Raw genomic sequence first — 11,590 nt, 5'->3', positions numbered from 1 at the left:
TCGGGGCTTCCTCTTCAAGGCGTGTAGGGATGATTAGCCGCTCCATCGTCTTCCTCCTCCGTTCTTGAAAAACCTCCGCAAGCGAGAACCGGATTTGAGTAGGAGCGGATAGACACACTGGCTGTGTCGTCGTTGTGATAGATCGGCCCGGAAACAGACTTTCTCACCCTTGGAACTTGGTGCTTGTGCTCTTCTTTGGAACTCGGTGTATGATCTCTCGGACGCTTCCAAAAGTAAAGCACGCTCTTCCAGGAGCTCGTTTTCGAAGGAGAAGGCCTACCATCTCCATGCAGCGTCGAATTTCGCGAGCTGGGACTGGGTTTTGGAAAGTGTCTGTCCGGTGTTCCATGGGGAGTCGGGAAGTACGCTTTCACAGAGACCTGGATAAGTTACTTGAAAGTTTCAGCACGAAGAAAGCGTGTAGAGGAAAAGCTGGGAGAAAGATCTTACCTCAACTGCCTGTGTGTGTGAGGTGAGTACCAGATGATTGGAATAGCTTCGAGATTTGAGCATCATGGTTTCGTTGCCAGTATTTCTCCTGCAAGGGAAAACCAGAAAAGAAAAGAAAAGAAAAACTGTTAAGTTTAGAGCATAAGAAAGTGAAAACTTTCGATGGGATTCTCAGGAGCGCAGACACCACAAAGTATCGCGAAAATCAAATCAGGAAAAGAACGAAAACAGCAAGAAAAGACGCCAAGAGTTGAAGCGTTCGAGAAAAAATGGAAGACAGAGCACGAATTCCAAGATCTCGGACAAATCGATTAGATCTTGACACAAACCGTACCAGGACGTGGCTCCTTCCTGCGGCGTTGACACAGCGCCTCAGATTTGGATCGCGAATCGGCAGCAGCGGCAGGGGCTCTCTCGCCATTTCATAAACCCTAAAAAAACATTACAATACAGCGTCTACTTTTCTTTGTTATGATTTGCGTGGCGCATGAAAACGACACTCGAGAAGGAAGCACACATTCTTCGTCTAAATTTTTCTTTTTTAGCGTTCCTCTCATAATTGCATCCCACGATCAGTCATATTTTAAAAATAAAAACTAAACTATCAACAATCACCTTTAAGTATATTATATATATATATATATACAATAAAACTATCTCAAACAAGTATATCTTATCTCTTCCCATAAATTAACTGGAAAATAAAGAAAGTTTCTGATAAATCATAATCCATTTTAGAAAGTTTGTAATGCTTGTTTTGTGTGGCAATTGCATGTTGTGTTGCATTGAGAATACTAAATAATTATCAATTATCAGTTAATTATTTGAAAAATTTATAGTTTCCGGTTGGAATTCATTCATATAAAGAGTAACATTTAAGACTTTACTTGAAGGCCAATAATTATTTTAGAAATTTAATAATAAATGACTTACCCCTGGCTACAAGCTTATAATGTATAAAAAAAATTAACAATGAGGGTTTATTTAGTTTTACAGCAGTATATGTTCTTAGAATATTCATTATTTTGTTGAACAAAGTTTTAATAAATATACCAAACTATCACAAAGAGGAATAGTAATAATAGTAATAAAGAATATTTCACAATTTTTATTGTTGATGTAGAAATTAAGATTTGTAGACAACTTCTACAACTTTTTAATCCCCTCTATATGAATAGAGCAAAGTGTTCTGTCTCATTTTTTTGTTTGAAAATCAAATATAAAACATTGATAACAAGTAACATTTCTCAACAAATTTTCTTTTAGATACATTACTTTTATGGCAAAGTCAAATTTGGATGGTGCATGAGAATATATGTGCATTATACAGCTTAATTTTTCTATTAACTAACAGAAAGGAAATATTTCCTTCACCATATTGGTTTCATCAAAGCATTTTTTTAATCCAGTTGCATTAAGGGTGTAGGATATCCATCTATACAAGACAAAATGATGCCACCTATGCAAAACCATTTGGCTAAAACAAGACTTTTAAGCTGAAAATATATTGGCCCAACCCTAATTTTTTAAGTGATGTGTTGATTTCACATTTGACCTATATTCCGACACAAAATGAGAGAACAAAAACAAGAGAGCTAAAAAACACTATTTAATACTGAATAGTGTTTTCTGGGTTGTAATTGGGAGCAATTTACAAGCACAATCAAAATAAGATTGAGTTGTTGTTTTGTCATCGAATGCACAAAAGAAGGCTCAAGTCCACATTTAGTGTTAATTGGCCACTACCACATTTTTATCATACAATTGTGTTGTGAGTGACTATATTATTTATAAATATCAAGAGGCTGAATTTACTTGTGGTGATCTCTATATTTTTGCAGAAGAGAGGTTTATAAATCTCAGTCTTAGTATCTCATAGCCAATTTATTAAAGCTTTAGTGCTCAAGCTTGAATACATGATCTAGTTGGAGCTTAATACAATGTCCTCTAAAAGTATAAATGACAATGAGGACTTGGATTGAGAATGTTAACATGGTAGATGTTCTTTTGAATAAGGAAAGGTTTTATTATAGACTCCACAAACATCACGATCATGTAGAATAAGTGACATTTCATGTATAAGAATTCTTTGAATTCTTATAAGTGATTAATAATATACATCTTTAAACCCTTCACTATATATGTTCTAAATATTGACGTGACTGCCGGATCATCATAAAAGAACCCTAAAATGCACAACCCTTTACAATGGCAAAAGTAAATTAAAACATATATGTAAATATGAGGATGCTAAGCAAAGCTCAACTTGGATGCTTTCCTCTAAGCTTGTTTGATTGACTCAAGTTGTGTGCCCATGCTATCAATTTGAGGATGATAGGGAATACTCAATTGAATACTAAATTGAGAAAAAGAATCACAAGAGTTAAAATTGGTAATCTTGGTTATGGCATGCCAAATTTTTGCATATGTCCATAATAAGTGTCATTATTTCATGGCAGACAAACAAACATACACAGGATCTATTTCAAGGGCTTCTATTGTGTGTCATCAAGTTTATCCAGAATTTGGAGCAGGAAAAGAAAAGAAAAGAAAAGCTTAGCTTACATTTTATGCTAAACAGCACAAAGCCAACAAGGGATTTCGGACATGCTTAAGGACAGTCATTTCCTTCTCTAGCAATAAAAATTTCATGGGCTCTAGCAATAGCAAGCAACTAGCAGCAGCACGTAGCACCAGCTGAGCAGCAAGCAACGATAGCTAATACCAAGCTTTGCACAGTAAACCAGATATTCGGGTTTTTTGTAGCCTCATCTTTATAATCATACTTTATAAAATGAAGTTAACCTCTTGAAACTCTGGAGTTGATCTTGAAACTTCAAGCTTGGAAACTTTGGATCAAAATGAAATCAGATTAAAATGTACCAAGTTACAACAGGATTGAAGATGAAAAATGGAAGAAAAAAAGACTACTAGAACACAGAAAAATGAAGAACAGGACCAAGTTGGTAAACAAAGTCAATACCCGAACCACGCTCCTTGCCGAGTGGTGAAGCACCATGCACAGCTTCTAGCGCAAGGAAGAATCGAGGAGGAAGAACCAGAAAAAGGCCTCTCAATCCATCCGCTGCGCTAGAAAGTATGCATGAAGAAGGAAGAAGAAGAAGGAATCCAAAAAAAAAAAACCTCTTCTCTCACTCTCCTCTCGAATAAAAATTAGCAAACCACGTCTTTTCGTCGTCGTTGATGTCTTCTTCGTCTCCAATGCTTTACCACGAGGCAAGGATTCTAAAATCTGGTCTGTGGTGCGTTCTTGACTCCATCCCCCTTTTGTGTTCTTGGTTGCTGTTCTTCATTTGTTTGTCCCTCTAAAACCCCTGCTAAATCCCACCATTTTTGCCAGTTTTTTCCTGTCGACGATCCTGTTCCTTCTGCCATCTTTCCCGAACAAACCCCACCTTATTCCGACTTTCCTGCGTAAAATCCGATGTTTCTTTAAGTCTCGCAGCTGAGAGCCGTCTTGATCCGCTGGACAGTGCACGAGATGAGACTGTTCACCGTTGTCACGGACTCCAAGTTGAGCTTCGCGGTTGGAACGTTGCTGACGAGAATCTGGAAAGCTACCGTGAGCAAGCACCCCGGCTCGCCGCTGCTTGCTCGGCTGCTCGTCTCTGGGGTGGTGCCGATCGATCGAGGGCCCTCCGGGAGTATGGCAAATCCGGAAGGAAGTAGAGCAACGTAGGCTGGATCGCCGCCTTGCATCACTAAGTTCATGGCTGGTATGTCTACCGGAGCGTAGACGATGAGAGAGCCGGACTCGTCGGTGCTGCTCTCTTGGAGGATCAACATGTTGCTCTGGGAGGTGTTTAGAGCCTGAGCAAGAAGAAAAAAGCTTAGATTTACGAAGAACTAGAGAAGAAAAGGGAGATATCTTACGTTCACACGGAGGAGCGAGATAACGTTGCCTGGATCATGACCCTTTGCGATGTGAGCCATCTCTTGGACGGAGCCACCGTTCGAAAGAATGTCCCACTGCGAATTCATTGATACGTGAGTGAAGCGATCGCGCAAAACCAAGTAAAACGAAGAAGAAAAGATGGCAAACTTACTTCGCTCCTGAGACGATCATCCCGGAGGAACTCAAAAACTCTCTGGGGGCTCACAGGCATCCAGAGGGAAGTAGCGGCGCTTAGAACGATTCCTGGCGGCTCCCCAGGATTGTCAATGCTCTTACGCGTCATGACTCGCACGTCATCCTCGCCGCTGCCCGAGAGAGTCGTCCAGGTGTGCACCGTCGATGCGCTCACACCCGCGCAGAAGTTATTGGTCATTCGCTGCGCCAGCTTGAGCATGCTGCGACGTCCGGTAGCGTTGGAAATCACTGCAAAGAAAAGCAAGAATTGATCAGCACGACCATAGCTAGAAACTAAAGAAAAATCTGTTTTTTCGCTAGAAAAGAAGAGTTTTTTACCGCCTAGATCTCGAGGGGAGATGTTGGTGGCCAAAAGAACTGCCAAACGTTCGCACTGGCGTTGCAAGGTTGCGAGCCATCGCTTGGCACCGAATGCTAGACCGCTGCTCACGAGTCCGCGGTACATGTTGTTTACTTGGCGATCATCGTACTCCATATGCTGAAGAATGGTCACCTGGAACAGCAAGGTGGTGTGAAAAAAAGAGAGGAAAAACCATGGCTTACTTTGCTGTATCCATTTGGCATGTCTTGGATCAAAAACCCCGAGGGACGAAGCCTGTTCCGGAGCTGTGGAGGTGGATTTTCTCGCAGACCGTCCACCGAAACATCGACTATCGCCCACACTCCTTCCGCGTGTTGCTTGCAGTAGCGCAAAAAGTAAGCCTCTCTCGTCGGCACCAGCGGTGATAACACTTGAAACTCGGCATACATCTGCAAGAGAAACAAAGAAAATCTATGCTTGAAAGCTCGCAAGGAGAACTTGAAGCAAACTCGAGACCAGCAATGCAATCTAGAAAGAAAATGCAAACTATGAACTCACAAGAAACTAAAAAGGATTCGTATACTCACAAGTTGTAATGCATTGTTCCAATTACCACCCACGCCAGTGGAGAGAACTTCGGAGGTCAAAGCTCTAGAAATAATACATGAGAACATATCCATCCATCTTCCCTGAAAAGAAAAAACAGAAAAGATTTTTCTCAGTATAAAATACGAAAGGAAAGAAAAGCTTTACCGCGTCCATGATAGTGTCAACCAAGGCAGCTCCATTCATCATCACGAGACCAGTGTCGCGAGTAACTTCGGACTTGAGTCCTACAGGAGTTGGTCCCAATCCTCTGGAAAACTGCTGCATATATTCCTCGCCATTCAAGCTTTCCTTAGCTCCATTCTCTTCCAGGATCCACAGTGGCTCTCTCGATTGAGCCAGTGCCAGCAGCTCCTCCATTGCAATGATCGCGAGCTCCGCGACGAGCGGCTTCTCCACCTGTGAAAGTCCCCCCGGACGAGTGGCAAGCTCCAGCATCGATGGTCCCGGAGTAACTGCTAGAGCGCTGCTCGACGGTGGTCCAAACGCCGCAGCGCTGGGATCCAGCGACGTCCCCGGTAAGCTCGTCTGGACGCTAAGTCCGTGAGGAGCTCCGCCACCGGGTTTGGAGAGGTACTTGGCTGCTAGAGACGATACTCGATCGAGCTGCATGGAGCGAAAGAAAAGTTTCATCAACTTTTGAAGGAAAAAAAAACGATTTTTTCCTTTGCAGCAAAGCTTACTTCGTCTTTGAGATGAGCGTTTTCGATTCGCAGCTGCTGCTCGTCGTAGGACATCTCTCCCAACGTCGCGGGGCCGCCACAGTGCGGACAAGTTGCGTTCTTGAGAGCCTCTCGCATCGCAATGTTTTCGGAGCGGAGGCGTTCGTTCTCGGCCCTGAGCATGGAGTTTTCCGCTCGTTCTTGATGTGCCTGTCTAAAACTTTCGAATTACACCCAGAACCAGCACTCTCTTTCTCGAAAAAATGACCAAAAAATCTCTTTTTTCCTCCATTCTCCTCGAAGACTTTGATGCTTACCTTCATCTGTGTGCGACGATTTTGGAACCAAAACTTCACTTGCCGGGGCTCCAGCCCCAGCTCTCGGCTGAGCTGCATTCGTTGCTTCTCGTCCGGGTGAGGACATTCTTTGAAGACCCTGAAAGAAAAAAAAAATGCAAACGAAGACAAACATCGGTAAGATACGAGTCAATGTAACAATGACAATAAAAAACTAAAAGAATCGAAAGAAACCATCATCGGGACCTACGAGTGAATGAGTGAATGAAACCAGCAAGAAAAAGGAGAGAAGAGCAAGAGAGAGGAGCAAAAGCTTTAGAACTTAAAGAGATTCTCGAGGAAGGAGGAAACTTTCAAGACTTACATTTCCATCTCTTGTATCTGGCGGAGCGTGTGTCGGTGAAATCTCCGCTTGCGAGGTGGCTGATCACTCGGTTCCTGATCTTCACTAGAAGCTCCCTCCATTCCGGGCTCACCACCACCACCGCCACCACTGCCACTACCACCAACACCGCCGCCACCGCCGCCGCCGCCGCCACCACCGGATTTGTTCTCATCCTCCGGAAGCTTGCTTCCACCTCCAGCACCACTTCCAGACCCCTCCAGCCCGCTTGGCTGCATTAAATCACGACTAAACTCGAGGCATCAGTACTGGCAAGAGTGGAAAATCCAAATTTTAGACACTGAGCTCCTGGAAGAGAAGCTATGGAAACTCTATGGAGCTCTAGAGATGGCAAAAGAGGAAGAGGAGTTACTTACGAGCCCAAGGCACAGCCCCGAAGTGTTCTTGTGTGGATGAAGCAGCGGCACAGGCATCATCACCATGCCTGGAAGATAGTTGTTCGTGTTGTTGTCAAATCCTCCTGTCCAAGCTCCGGGGTTCTTGTGAGCATCGCTAGTGAAGATAGTCGCCATTCCTGTCACTGGGAGGAGCCTGCTCGAAGTAGCAGTGAGAAGAATTTTTGGAGTTCTTGGTCACTGCAGCTTCAACCTCTCCCATGTCTCAAAGAGATTGAGCGAGAGAGAGAGAGATGGTCGCCGTGGAAAAGTATGATTTTGGTAAGCGAGGAAGGAGTGAATCACGTCTTCCTTGAGAGAAAGAGAGAGAAGGAAAGGCTACGAAGTTGTGAGCTCTTCTTTCTCTCCCCGTCTCTCCCTTTCACGGGCTCAACGCTCTCTCACGGCGGCTCCCGCGAGATTAAAACGCTGGATTCACAACGAGTGAGAAGGAGAGATTCACAAGAACAAGCAAAGAAGAAAACTCACTCTCGAGACCCCTTCTTCTTCGAGGTTCCATCTTTGTTGTTCTTCCTGAGTTCCTGGATATGGATATGGATTCTAAAGTTCTCCTTCTTTACTGCGAGAGCTATGGAGGAGGAAGCTAGCTAGAGTCTAGCTATGGGGGCTCAGCAGCTCCAAGAGATCCATTGACATTCCTGATAACAAAACACGTACACGTGCGGTGGATTAGTGTATAGAAACATCTCACGAAAAATCATGAATACGAGCGATCGAGAGACTCGACTTTCTCATTCTCTCACCGCGAGAGAGAGAGAGTTTACGAGAGGCAAAAGTTTAAAACGCTCAAGAGAGAGAAAGAGTGAATGAAGAAAAGAGAAGAAAAGAATAGAGAAAGAACAAGTGTGTTCTTGCTTGTCTGCGTGAAAGTTTTTGTACTGTATGCCTACAGGTATGCCAGCGAGTTATGCATTACGACTTTCCAGCTCTATACTGCTGCTATACTACCTGAGGGGATAAAGAGATGGATGGAATTCATGAATCCATGGATTCATGCGAAAGAAAACACGCAAAAAAAACGAGAGAAATGGAAAAAAAAAACGAGAGAGAAAAAACCGAATGAGTGAATGAATGAGCGAGTGACTGAGTGGAGTTGCGCGAGTGACTGAATGAATGAAAGAAATGGAATTGAATGAAAGGATGAGTGAATGCTGGAAACAAGAAGCTCATAATGGAGATCACAATAAGACCACCAAACAAAAACGAAGAGAAACAACAAAGATCGAGCAAAAATAAAAAAGAAAAAAAAACGAAGAAAAGATGGTTTTTGTGAGAAAAAAACGCAAAAAAATTCCTACCGCGCTGCTGCTCCTGCTGCTACTGCCGGCTTGGCTGGCGTCTTGGCTGAGGGTTCATAAAGAAGAAAGAAAGCACGAAACGAAGGAGGAAAAAAAGAAAAAAATCTCGTCTTGCAATGGACAAGAGCGAGAAGTAGTGGGTTTTAAATGCTCCGACTGTTTGAGAAGATCCTGGTGGGGATTGCGAATGCGACCAAAAGCACAAAAGGGCCACACGAGAAAGAGGGTGGGGAAATAACAGACATGGGGTCCTCCTCCCTACTTCTCGTGTTGTGCCCAAGCAACGAGAAAAAAAGGGAGGACACACCATCTTACAGCAAATGCCCGGTCTGGGCATTTGCGCTAACACGACCCACAAGCAAATCCCGATAGCCAACAGGAATCCGGCATTGACCCACCAGAGATCGCGACGAGAGAAATCGACCCATCAAGTCGGATTGATCTGAAAGATCGACCCAGATGCGGGATCCAATCGGGAAAACAACGCGGCAATGGAATGAAAAGGAAGAGAGAGAGAGAAGGGAGGGGGGGCAAACGCAATGCAATGGCAATGCAAGTGCAGTGCAATGGACTGGCAGGCTTTGCTTACCTCGTTGTATTCTCGCATTCGCGGTGCCAGGAAAGTTTATGGAGGCTCGGCCAAATCCACCGCCAAAAAGGAAGAGAAAATAAACTCTTATATATGTGTATGCACAACACACGCTCTTGTTCTTCCTCCTGGCAGTTGATCAGTGGTGAATTGTATAGTCCTAGAGGCACATCAATCCAATCAATCACCCGGAAGAACACGATTCTTCCCAGAGATCGATCAAAGGGCCGCGCTTATAAGCTTTGATCGCTAAGCTGGGACGTCTAGATCTATACGGTGGAAGTGGAAGTGGACCTTCTTCTTTGGTCGCTTCTATTCTATCGAGCAGCGGGCAGTCGCAGACTGGGCGAGTCAGAGGGCTGCTCGCCTTTGGACTTTGCGCATTTGGTCTTCTCAACACAACCAACCAAAGATGATATTTTTTGTGGCTTTTCTTTTGGAATTTTCTCGGGAAGTAAAAAAGACAAGACAAACAAGAAAAACAAAAAATTTCCAGACTATTGGGAGGAAAAAAAGATTCGAAAAAATTGTAATAGACAGTGTCCGCATATTCGTTTGTCATTTTGGTGTCCTTTAACCCCTTGTTTGCCCTAAGACAGGATCTAGGGTCCAGATCTCGCCACGTCAAAAAGTACAACGCATCGACGGCTCTGCCGCTCCCTCACCAGCGCGCGCCACGTGTCGCAGCGCCATCCCGATCCTAGCCGTTGGGTGGCAAACCAATGGCTGGGATGGGATTAGGGCTGAGCCAGCGGCATTTCTCCCGCGATGGCCAAGGTGGAGGTTCACAATCCATGGGGGAAATATCGCGTCGTGAGCACCAAGCCGATGCCTGGAGCGCGATGGATCCAGCTCCTCGTCGATGGCGGATGCCGTGTAGAGGTGAGAGATCTCCCCTTTCTTTGGAAGCTTTCGTGAAATTGCGTGAAATCTCGTCTTTCTCGTGCATTCTTGGATGCTTTCTCGGTCTTTAATCTCTTCCGGACGAGAAAGAATCGTCCTCGAGTCCTTTTTGCTTTCGATCGCTCGCTTGTCCCTCATGAGTCCTTGGATTCATTCTCTGCGCATTTATTTTCCAAGGTTTGCACGGAGGAAAAGATCATTCTCAGCGTGGAAGACATTGTCGCGCTCATCGGCAGCAAATGCGACGGCGTCATCGGCCAGGTATCGCGAGAGCCAAAATTTATGGTTCTTTGCTTCCTTTCCACTTTGCTGGATTTCTTTTTAATACCAAGTGTTTCTCTACTATAGCTCACTGAGGACTGGGGCGATGCTCTCTTTGGAGCATTGAAGAAAGCCGGCGGCCACGCCTTTAGCAACATGGCAGTGGGCTACAACAACGTTAATGTGGACGCTGCTACGCGGAATGGAGTCTCAGTGGGGAACACTCCAGTTAAGTTGCTTCATTCTCTCTTTGCTTTTGTTCTAGCTCTTAAAGATCTCTCTGAGTTTGTAACAACATCATTTAATGATCTTACAGGGTGTTCTCACCGAGACGACAGCTGAGCTTGCCGCTTCGTTAACGCTGGCTGTTGCCAGGAGAATTGTGGAGTCGGACTCGTTTATGCGAGCTGGGAAATACAAAGGATGGCTTCCCTTCTTGTAAGTCTTGTCTGCGACCGAAAAAAATCCAAATGAAAATTTGCAGGTACATTGTGCTCCCGGGTGCTGTTTTGACTGATGTGTGAGCGTCCCTGCTTGCAGATTCATTGGGAACTTGCTCAAGGGACAAACTGTTGGAATCATCGGTGCTGGGAGGATTGGATCGGCCTATGCACGAATGATGGTATCATTGCTTCCGGAAAGCTTGTGCGGTATTTTTTTATTGCTTTCGAGTGCAGGTTGAAGGGTTTAAGATGGATGTCATTTACTACGATCTCTATCAGTCTACGAGACTGGAGAAATTTGTCACAGGTGAGAATGCCAGATCTCATCACTCGACAGTAATGAACAAACAGTAACCATTTCATGCAGCGTATGGAGAGTTTCTCAAGTCCCAAGGAGAGACTCCGGTCACTTGGAAAAGAGCTGCAACGGTGGAAGACGTTCTTAGAGAGGCGGATGTGGTCTGTCCAGTTTCATTCCATCACACTGATAAAATGGCTTTATGATCCTTGTCCAGGTGAGTCTACATCCAATACTTGACAAAACAACATACCATCTGATGAACACGGAAAGGCTTTCAATCATGAAAAAGGTGAACATATTATACGCACGAAAAGTACCTCATGCAAACATTTTTAACTGCTTGCTACAGGATGCCATATTAATCAACGCAAGCAGGGGGCCAGTGATTGATGAGGTGGCCTTGGTTGCACATCTGAAAGCCAACCCAATGTTTCGTGCGGGACTTGATGTTTTTGAGGTAGACAGCCCGTGAATACTTTTACTGTGGCTAACCATCAACCAAAAAAACTTATCAGGACGAGCCCTTTATGAAGCCCGGCCTAGCAGAGATGCCAAACGCCGTTGTGGTGCC

The 11,590-nt window shown here is 44.5% G+C and overlaps 3 protein-coding genes across 3 annotated transcripts; 1 reads left to right on the top strand and 2 right to left on the bottom strand.

Moving 5' to 3' along the window:
- Positions 1–22: 22 nt before the first annotated feature.
- On the bottom strand, positions 23–868 carry LOC9630056. Its single transcript, XM_024680480.1, has 4 exons — positions 785–868; positions 451–538; positions 281–380; positions 23–224 (listed from the first exon to the last, which is right to left on the bottom strand). Exons 2-4 carry the CDS (start codon positions 514–516, stop codon positions 34–36), a joined length of 357 nt encoding a protein of 118 aa, XP_024536248.1. The 5' UTR covers positions 517–538; positions 785–868; the 3' UTR covers positions 23–33.
- A 2,429-nt stretch (positions 869–3,297) lies between these two features.
- LOC9630055 (homeobox-leucine zipper protein PROTODERMAL FACTOR 2) lies at positions 3,298–9,484 on the bottom strand. Its single transcript, XM_024680575.1, has 13 exons — positions 9,112–9,484; positions 7,693–7,862; positions 7,186–7,632; positions 6,791–7,041; positions 6,448–6,565; positions 6,152–6,340; positions 5,616–6,074; positions 5,450–5,551; positions 5,105–5,311; positions 4,880–5,054; positions 4,518–4,789; positions 4,345–4,440; positions 3,298–4,281 (listed from the first exon to the last, which is right to left on the bottom strand). Exons 3-13 carry the CDS (start codon positions 7,339–7,341, stop codon positions 3,904–3,906), a joined length of 2,403 nt encoding a protein of 800 aa, XP_024536343.1. The 5' UTR covers positions 7,342–7,632; positions 7,693–7,862; positions 9,112–9,484; the 3' UTR covers positions 3,298–3,903.
- A 374-nt stretch (positions 9,485–9,858) lies between these two features.
- LOC112348248 (glycerate dehydrogenase HPR, peroxisomal-like) lies at positions 9,859–11,588 on the top strand (the record flags this gene model as incomplete). The annotated part of the gene is made up of 10 exons (XM_024680417.1): positions 9,859–9,993; positions 10,192–10,275; positions 10,363–10,503; positions 10,592–10,713; positions 10,816–10,897; positions 10,953–11,025; positions 11,086–11,177; positions 11,234–11,308; positions 11,369–11,476; positions 11,535–11,588. Coding segments are annotated over exons 1-10 (945 nt in total), but the record flags the coding sequence as incomplete, so codon positions are not given.
- Positions 11,589–11,590: the final 2 nt, after the last annotated feature.

This window comes from Selaginella moellendorffii, unplaced genomic scaffold, assembly GCF_000143415.4.
Source record: "Selaginella moellendorffii unplaced genomic scaffold, v1.0 SELMOscaffold_28, whole genome shotgun sequence".
In the NCBI taxonomy this organism is placed as follows: domain Eukaryota; kingdom Viridiplantae; phylum Streptophyta; class Lycopodiopsida; order Selaginellales; family Selaginellaceae; genus Selaginella; species Selaginella moellendorffii.
This window is presented reverse-complemented; position numbering and strand designations above follow the sequence as displayed.